General features: G+C 35.7%; 1 protein-coding gene across 1 annotated transcript in view; it reads left to right on the top strand.

The window, feature by feature from the left end:
- Positions 1-9,166, top strand: part of CCDC7 (coiled-coil domain containing 7) — a 370,614-nt gene that overhangs the window by 112,431 nt on the left and 249,017 nt on the right. Inside the window, exons 4-5 of the mRNA XM_007942477.1 lie at positions 3,087-3,107; positions 3,773-3,805. Of these exons, the coding sequence (XP_007940668.1) occupies positions 3,087-3,107; positions 3,773-3,805 (54 nt within the window). The remainder of the gene's footprint in view (positions 1-3,086; positions 3,108-3,772; positions 3,806-9,166) is intronic.

Here is a 9,166-nt window from a genome sequence, read left to right as displayed (position 1 = left end):
CAAACAGACCAATGGAATTGAATAAAGAAGTAAGAACTTCTATATATGGAAATTTTATTTAGAACAGAACAAGTACTACAATAAATGGTTCTGGGATGACTGGTTATTCACAGGGGAGAAATGAAAGTAGATCTTTATTCACGGCATATACAAAGATCATTTTTGGATGGATTAAAGACTTAAATGTAAGAAAAAAAACAATACAAAGCTGAGGAGGAAATAATAGGAAGTTCTGGTAGCATAGTGGCTAAGGCACTTGACTGCTAACCAGAGGCTGGCGGTTCAAACCCACTAGCCACTCCTCGGAAGGAAGATGGGACAATCTACTTCCATAGTGATACTGCCTGGGAAACCCAAGGAGGGATTGCTATGAGTTGGGTCTGACTTGATGGCACATAACAACAACAACAACAACATCTTTATGACATGGAGCAAGGAATAATTACAAAACAAATGCAAATATTAAGAGGAAACATTACTAAATTCAACTGTATTAAAACTAAAACCTCTATTACATTGAAAAAATCCATAGATGGCCATGAGAAGTCTCAAATGGGAGAAATATTTGGGTTACATATAACTGACAAAGAAGTACTCAGAACATACAGTAACTTCTATATATAAGTAAGAGCTAAGTCACAACAAAATGTTTTATTTAAAGGAAATAAAAGACATTTTTCAGAAGAGAAAACACAAATATTCTATAAATATAGTAAAATATATCCTACCCTTTTAGTGATTTTTGTAACCAGGAAATGTGACTATGGTATGTTAAATTTATAGACAAAAATAAAATGTTCATTGACTTTTAAACAATTCTCTCTCTTTATATAAAACCCTTCCACTGAATGCACATTTCCTTCTAGTACTGCCCTATTTATATCTCTGTCTTTTCTCAAGCAGTCCTTTTGAAAAAAATTTCTATCCTTAAATGTTCATTTTCTCATCATCTACTTATTCCTTAATACTTCAGGCTGACTTCTGCCTTCAAAGTCCATTGAAATTTCCCTCTAAAGAGAGAAATGGCACTAATCATGTTAAATCCATTGGGAATCTTTCTTGACACCACAGCAAATATGATATTGTTTACCATTTTATTCTTGAAATGCTCTTCTCCTGACCATTATGTCATACTATGCCTATCTAGAATACTAGCATTGGATTCTTGTTATTTTACTTTTTTTTTTAAATAAACAAAACATTCTGTCCTTTTTCTTAGGAAGCTTTTCATAACAACTGAATAAAACTGCAGCCACATCAACAGCAATATTTCAGAGTTGTGTATTTTTTGGTTACTTTGTTCATAGTTCCTTCTTGTCTGGGATTATTTTTTTTTTTTCACTAGATTAGAATGTGTGAGAAAATAGTTTCTAAATTCTTGAATTTCTGAAAATAGTTTAATTTTTCCTTCACATTTAAATAAGGTTTTAAACTTAGAATGGAAATTTAATATTTTCCCCAAAGACTTCATAGACATTGCTCTATAGTTTCATAGTATTTTCTCTTACTGTCTAGTGTTTGTCTGTCATGTTGTTAATTTTCCTCATATCTGGTTAATTTTTATCTTCCACTTGTTTTATCAATAATGTTCCAGTATTAACAGTATCAGTAATTGATAATGTGGGTTTCCTCAGTAACTGAGAAAACCAATGCTCTCCTAGCTTTTAGTGGTTTAAATAATCGTAGAGTTCTGAAAACAATGAGTGGTTGTATTGAGATATGGCAACAACTGAGTTTCCTGTCAGTTCCAAGGCGGGAAGGGAGGTTTGGAGAATCTTGGAGTCTCTCTTGATAGTAGAAAGAAGAAATAATCCCAAAAGGAGTATGTTTTCCTGAACACCATTTACTAGGCTTTTTACAGCTGAGAAGATTTTCCTACACAAATGGATGCCAATTTGTTTTGGTATGTTTTCTGGAGGAGCTCTGGTAGCATAGTGCCTAAGGCACTTGACTGCTAACCAGAAGGCTGGAGGTTCAAATCCGCCAGCAACTCCTCAGAAGGAAGGTTGGGCGATCTACTTCTGTAGTGATACTGCCTTGGCAACCCAAGGAGGGGTGGCTATGAGTTGGGTCCGACTCAACAGCACATAACAACAACAACAACAACAACATGTTTTCTGGAGGATCTTTCCCCCTTTTGTTAGATCTGTACTTTCTTATTATTTAGTCCAGTGCTTCTTAAACTTCAGAATACAAAGGAATTACCTCGAGGGCTAGTTAAAACATAAATTACTAAATATTAGCATTTTTGATTCATTAGGCTGGGATGGGTGTTAAAATTTGCATTTCTAACAAATACGATTATTAGATAATGCTTGATGCTGTTGGTCGTGGATCACACTTTGTGATCCACTGATGAAGAGTTAGTGTAAAAGTGAAATCTTAGATTAACCTGGTTTTGTCTAGCTGTTAGTAATTGTTTTTCATGACTGAATACATTTAATAATATATTTTTTAAAATAATGTAATTCGAAACCTTTACACAGATATGATAGTGTGAGTTTAATTTTTATGGTAGATGCGATCATTTTAGCAGTATATTTTTAAGTGGTAAATATAGATATTTTGGATTATATGATTGCTTTTTGCATTCATTTCCTCTTGAAATCTCTTAGATTAGTTTTTTTTCAGTTTCCTTGAAAAATATTAAGTATTTGGATAACATTTTATATCTTGATTTTATAGGCCCTTTAGCAGGAGCACAGTTACATTGCAGTAGTGTTGGGAAAATATTATTTTTCATTATTGTACTCTGTTATATGGGGAAAAGATATCTTTTCCAAGAGGAATTTAAATTTTATATCTTCCTGTATTAAGAAAATCTATAAAATCATGTATGTGAATTATTTTGGGAACTCCTAACAGATATTTATAAGGATTGAAAAGTTAAAAAGTTTTATAACTGTTTAGAGACAGTGTTTTTACTCTATATTAAATATAAAAAATTATGGTTTTGAATTATAAGTTTTATTTTAGTAATTAGTGTATTTTTATGACTGAAAATTACAAAAGAACTGAAGTAAATATAATATCATAAATTGTGAAGGATTTTGTTTTTAAATATATTCTTAAATTTTATTTTCCAGATTTTGGAATCTCTTTTTAAGGTAAATTCAATATCCTACTAAAATTTAATATAGAAATACATATAAATGAAGAACAGGGTTCCAAGTGTTAGGGAAGAAGAAACTCCCAAACTTTCTGCTATGTTTAAAACAAAACAAAACAAAACAAAACCTAACCCACTGTTGTCAAGTGGATTCGGACTTATAGCAATCTTATAGTGCCTAAGGGATCTGACTGCTAACCACAAGGTTGGTGGTTCAAACTCAGCCACTCTGTGGAAGCCAGACTTGGCAATCTACTTCCTTAAAGATTTATTGCCTTGGAAACCCAATGGGGGTCACTATGAGTCAGAATCGACGTGATGGCAGTTGTTTTGGTTTGTTTATAGGAAAGAGTAGATTTGCCCCACAGTGTTTCCAAGGTTGTAATCTTGGACTGCCATATCCTTTTCCTGCAGAGTAGCTGGTAGGTTCAAACTGCTGACCTTTCGGTTAGTAGTCAAGTGTTTTAACCACTATGCCACAAAGGCATATAAAATTTTTATGTTCCAGTTGTTCATTGTATTAACCATCATTCTGAACCCCAGGATAAGTTGGTGTTTAGATGAGGACTAATATTTGATAGATGAAGATGCACAGTCACACATTTATTTCATGGTAGAAATTTAACTTGTCAATAACTAATATTTCTTTTTATTGTTTGAAAGTGGTTTCAGCAGCAGGTCAATCAGATGGAGGAGGTAAGTATAATATTTCTTAATTGTTAAATAAATTAAATTAATATTTTGACTCATTTGAAAAATAATTTGAAGTATCATAAGTTATCAAGTTTTGAATACCCATTGGTTATAAAGTAATCTTTTGATTTAGGTTTAGAAGGAATAAATGGGTAGAATAAAATGTTTCTTAGTGATTTACAAACTATTGCTGTTAGTTGCCATCGAGTCAGCTCTGACTCATGGCAGGCAAACTTGTGCATAACAGGGCAAAATGTTACCCCATCCTGTGCCATGTAAACTATATTCCTGTGCTTATCTGGTGTACTCTGAGTTCAAGTGACGTATTCTTTCTTCTAAAATTAAATAATGGAAATTGAATAATAATTATTTTTTGAATTTACATAAAAGAGTAAGTTATGACAGAATTTTATCAATTTAAATTTTTCTCTTGTGTTTAAAAAATCATACATAATATTGTATATGCTTAGTTATAACATTATATATTCATTTTGTTTAATATGTTATTTCAATGATATTTTATACTTTGGATTTTCAGGTACTTTGCCGGCAGTTTGAGAACCATTGGTCTCTGCCTTTAAGGGTTTTATATTCTATTTTGGAAAATACTAAAGTATTCTGTTAATACAGCAGAACAATTTCCAGGGTAGCTTTAATGATTTACAGAATTATTTTAGTTATTGCTTGGCCACTCTTGTGGTTCGGTCCAATTAAACACTCTTGAAATCAAGATAATTTGAAGAAAAAAGATCTATTTATTTTGGATATAAAATTAAATGTAGAAATTGTTCCTGTCTCCTAGAACATTCTCATTATTTTCCTTCTAGTCCTAAACTGGAATACTTTCATAGTCTTTATACTCTATGTTTTAAGATAGGTATGACTGACATTAGAAGAGTGTTAATAGTTTTTCTTTGACTGTGGCACACTGTCATATATTTCTAGAGATGTAGGATTAAGGTGAAATCCATTACTCATTTACCATCTTGTGAAATATGTATTTCTTTGCAACTTGTGTAATTCAGCTTGTCTTTTTGAATTCTTATTTTTTACTTACAATTTCTTTTTTCTTTCATTTTATATACGGATTTGTGTGGCTCTCTTCTTTTTATACCTAGTCCTGTCAGTGTGCCTGACCCATACACATCTCTGGCCTATTAGTTCCTTGACCTCTCATCTTCAAAGGTCTAGTGTCTTTCTTTACTTCAGATACCCTCCTTCAGTGACATTCTAGACCTTGCCATCAACAAAATTGCTTTATATTAAAAATCACTAATTCAAGGCATTCATTTTTGAACTACAAATTTCTGCCTTTCCAAGTAGCTAAGTATACTCTGAACACTTTTTGACTTTATCAAGAGCAGTTCATTTTTTTATTATTATTTATTCTATTTAGCTTGGAGACTATGTACTACATTGCAGCAAATTTCTGAACTTCCTAATCTCCCTTACCTCTTTGTTTTTTCATTGCATCTGTTTAACAAAACTTAACCCTGAATGAATACAATTATTTTTCTCTAGGCCTGTGGTTTAACAGTGAAGCACTGCTAAAGAAAGTGACACAATAGGTCAGACACAGTTGATCCAAATACTACCTGGCAACTTCTGAAATGAATTTCAACCCTTTTAACTACCACCGCAAACCTACTCTCTGTGTCCTGTTTTCCTCTTTACTCTTTGCCATTAATTTGGAATGCTTGAAATTTACCATTGCTTGGAACTCCACAAAAACTGACTTATGTCTGTATTCATACTATCTTCCTTTCCTCCTATAAAAACAGAGTTGCTGTTCCTGATCCTACATAAAACTAATTCTTCACAATTAGTTCCCATTCAATTATATCCTCCCTTTCAGTTTTTAAATATGCTCAAATGTCTCATTTGATACCACATTTTCCTCCAGCTAGAGGCCTATTTCTCTTTTTCAGTGGCATTACTGGGGTTGATGTCACCCAGAGTAGTAGCTCATGGTGTCACTGCCACCCTATGGACCTCTTCCCATACCAGACTATTCAGAATCCTTAGGAATGTTTATTATCAATTTTAGTCATAGAATGATATGTGATGTAGTTGTAAATTGCTTAAATGAAGTATGTCTTAGATTATATGAATACTAACAACAAAATTGTTTCATAAAATCTTTCTGCATTCAATTACATTATTAGTATGTTGTTTTTGTTGTTAAGTGCCATGGAGTCGGATCCAACTCATAGCGACCCCTCCTTGGGTTTCCAAGGCAGTATCATTACGGAAGTAGATTGCCCAACATTCCTTCCGAGGAGTGGCTGGTGGATATAGAAGCCTTATTTGATTTTCTGCCTTCTTTCTCTTTAATTACTTCTTTATCTCAAAAAATTTATTGATACAGGCTCACAAATAACAATTACAACAATATTGCAGCTGAAACACCAACAAACTTGACAAAATCTGTAACTATAACCCTCAGGCCCTGAATTACCCTCAGTACCTTTCCCACTGAAGGACTTGATCCCTCCTATGAATGAGAGGTGCAGTAGCAACCTCCCCTGCCCTCTCCTTAGCCCCTCTAGGCATTCATTGGCCCTTCTCAAAAGGACTCCCTCAAATACTGCCTCACTTATCTCCTTTGCTTGTAGAGCGGCAGCAGTGGCTGTGGTGGTAGGGATAGGACCAGCAAGAAGCCTTCTAGAGGGCTAGCTGCTTCAGCTCCAAGCCCGACAGGCATGAGTGGCTCCGTGGGCTGAGAGCTGGAGGCAGGGAGGAAACCCAAGTCAATGTGCAAAGCAATCAGATAGTAGATTTTTCACTATTTTCATAAATGTGAAGGAGCTCTGGTGCCGTAATGCCTAAGGTATTTGGTAACCAGAAGGCTGGTGGTTCAAACCCACCAGCCACTCCTTGGAAAGAAGATTGGGCAATTCCACTTCTGTAGTTCTGCCTCAGAAACCCAAGAAGGGGTCGCTTTGAGTCAGATCCACCTCTACAGCAGTGAGTTTGGTTTGATTTGGTTCATAAATGTGAAATGGCATAAAATGAGATAGATGATAAGTGAGCAATAGGTTTAAAGGCAAAAAACAAGATTTGTAAGAGTGAAAAACATTGCATTGCAGATAGTCTAGGAACAATGAAACTAGCTGATTAAAAAAAAAGTGTTATTCAACTGGTAAGGTAGCACATAGTTAAAAGATCAATTTGGACATTCTTTCCTAAGAAGGGAGGAATAGGAGTATCAAGTAAAACAATTTTGAGTTTCTCATGAATTTTCTATGAAACATTAGAAGTTTAGCTGTGGAGTATACATTACAGGTTTAGAGACAATTTTTTTGTAATCATTTACTATACACTATAGTCTTCCTTCTCGAGCATTTTCCAATCTACTCAGACTGGATTCTGTCTCTATAACAAAGAGAACATTCATTCTGTATGGTTCCCAGCAATTAGTAAGTTGCTAAATTGAACAGACATTATTCTTTATCTTAACCATAGTTTCGGAAGGAGGATGGGACAATCTGCTTCCATAGTGATACTGCCTCGGAAACCCAAGGAGGGATCACTATGAGTCGGGTCCGACTGGACGACACATAACAACAACAACACAACAAAAACCAGAGTTAACATTATTGATTACTTCTTCTTCTTCTTTTTTTTTTATTGTGATTTGGGTGAAAATTTACAGAGCGACTACACTTTCCATACAGCAGTTCACATACACTTTGTCTCATGACATTGACCACAATTTACCACAATGCAACATCTCCTCTTCTACTTCCTCCCGATAGTTACCTCTTTCCCATATCCATCCCTCCATGCACTCCTGCCCCCTGAACTGTCTCCTTATGCATAAGCAGCCCTTCTTTCTCCCATGCTTGTTCTCTCCAAGGAGTGTATCTACCTCAGGTATATGTTCAACTCATATGCCTGTCTATTGTTTGGCTGGAAGCCACAAGTGTGGGTTCAATTCCAGACCTGAAGGGCAGATAGGGGCCATAGTCTCAGTGGTTCCACTAGGCTCTATTGGACCAGCAAACCTGGTCCCCCCCCCTTTTTTTTTCAAATGATTTTGAGTTTTGTTCCACATTGTTCTCCCTCTCTATCCAGGATCTTCTACATAGATCCTCTTCCAAGTGGTTGACAGTAATAGCCAGGCACCATCTAGTTCTTCTGGTTTCATAATCGTATAGGCTGCAGATTGGATGGTGTACCAGTCACTAGGACTAATTCTTTCCATGAATTTTTGGTTTTCTTCATTCTTCTTTGCTCTGGATGAGGGAAGGCCCATTGTTGTGTCTAGATGGCATCGTGCAAGCTTTTAAGATCCCGGTCGCTTCTCACCACAGTAGGAGGAGGAGCAATGTTTTGTGTAGTATGTTATGCCAGTTGAGCTTGATGTCCTCTGGGACTATGGTCCCGAGCCCACAGGTTCTACTACTCAGTGCCTCTGGGTAGCTGGCTATGACCAAGCAGTGACTACAACCTTGCCCCTTGTCAGCTCTACTATACACCTGGGAATTCAGATCATAAACATAAAGTTATAGGACCATTGTCTGCCAACCCTATACTTGTTCTTGAGTACACTCCCCACTTCATAGACATACCTAATAGTTCAGCCAGTCCACCCATCTATCCACCCATATACTCATGTTTGCCTTCACTGACAATGCTGTACTATATGTGCAAAAAGATTCATCTTTGTTTTTCTGTACTTCCCACATACGTCTCTAGGTCTTTCTCTTCCTCAATGCCACTATATTGATCACTCACATTTGGTACATTGCCCTTCTCTTCACCCAAATCAAAATTTATCTCTATCCATCTAACAGTGCTCCCTACCCTACCCTCCCACCGCTGGTAACCAACAAAGAAAATGTCCTTCCAAAGATAAACCTTTCCTTGACTTTTACAATAATGGACTAATACAGTATTTGTCTTTTTTGTGATTGACTTATTTCACTCAGCATAATGTCCTCCAAGTTCATCCATTTTATATGATGTTTTGCAGATTCTACATTATTCTTTAGGGTTGCATAGTATTCCATTGTGTGTATGTGCCATAGCTTGGATATCCATTCCTCAGATGATGGACACCTAGGTTGTTTCCATCTTTTGGCTATTGTAAATAGTGCCATGATGAATATGGGTGTGCATATGTCTGTTCTTGTCATGGCTTTTACTTCTTTAGGATATATACCTAGTAATGAAATAGCTGGGTCAAATGGTATTTCTAATTCCAACCTTTGAAGGAATCGCCATACTGCTTTCCACAGTGGTTGTACCATTCTACAGTCCCACCAGCAGTGTATCAGAGTCCCAATCTCTCCACATCCTCACCAGCATTTGTTATTTTCTGTCTCATTGAACTTTGCTACTAGTGCTGGAGCAAGATGG

The sequence above is a fragment of the Orycteropus afer genome, unplaced genomic scaffold (genome assembly GCF_000298275.1).
Source record: "Orycteropus afer afer isolate SDZICR_OR568_19922 unplaced genomic scaffold, OryAfe1.0 scaffold00090, whole genome shotgun sequence".
NCBI classification, from domain to species: domain Eukaryota; kingdom Metazoa; phylum Chordata; class Mammalia; order Tubulidentata; family Orycteropodidae; genus Orycteropus; species Orycteropus afer.
This window is presented reverse-complemented; position numbering and strand designations above follow the sequence as displayed.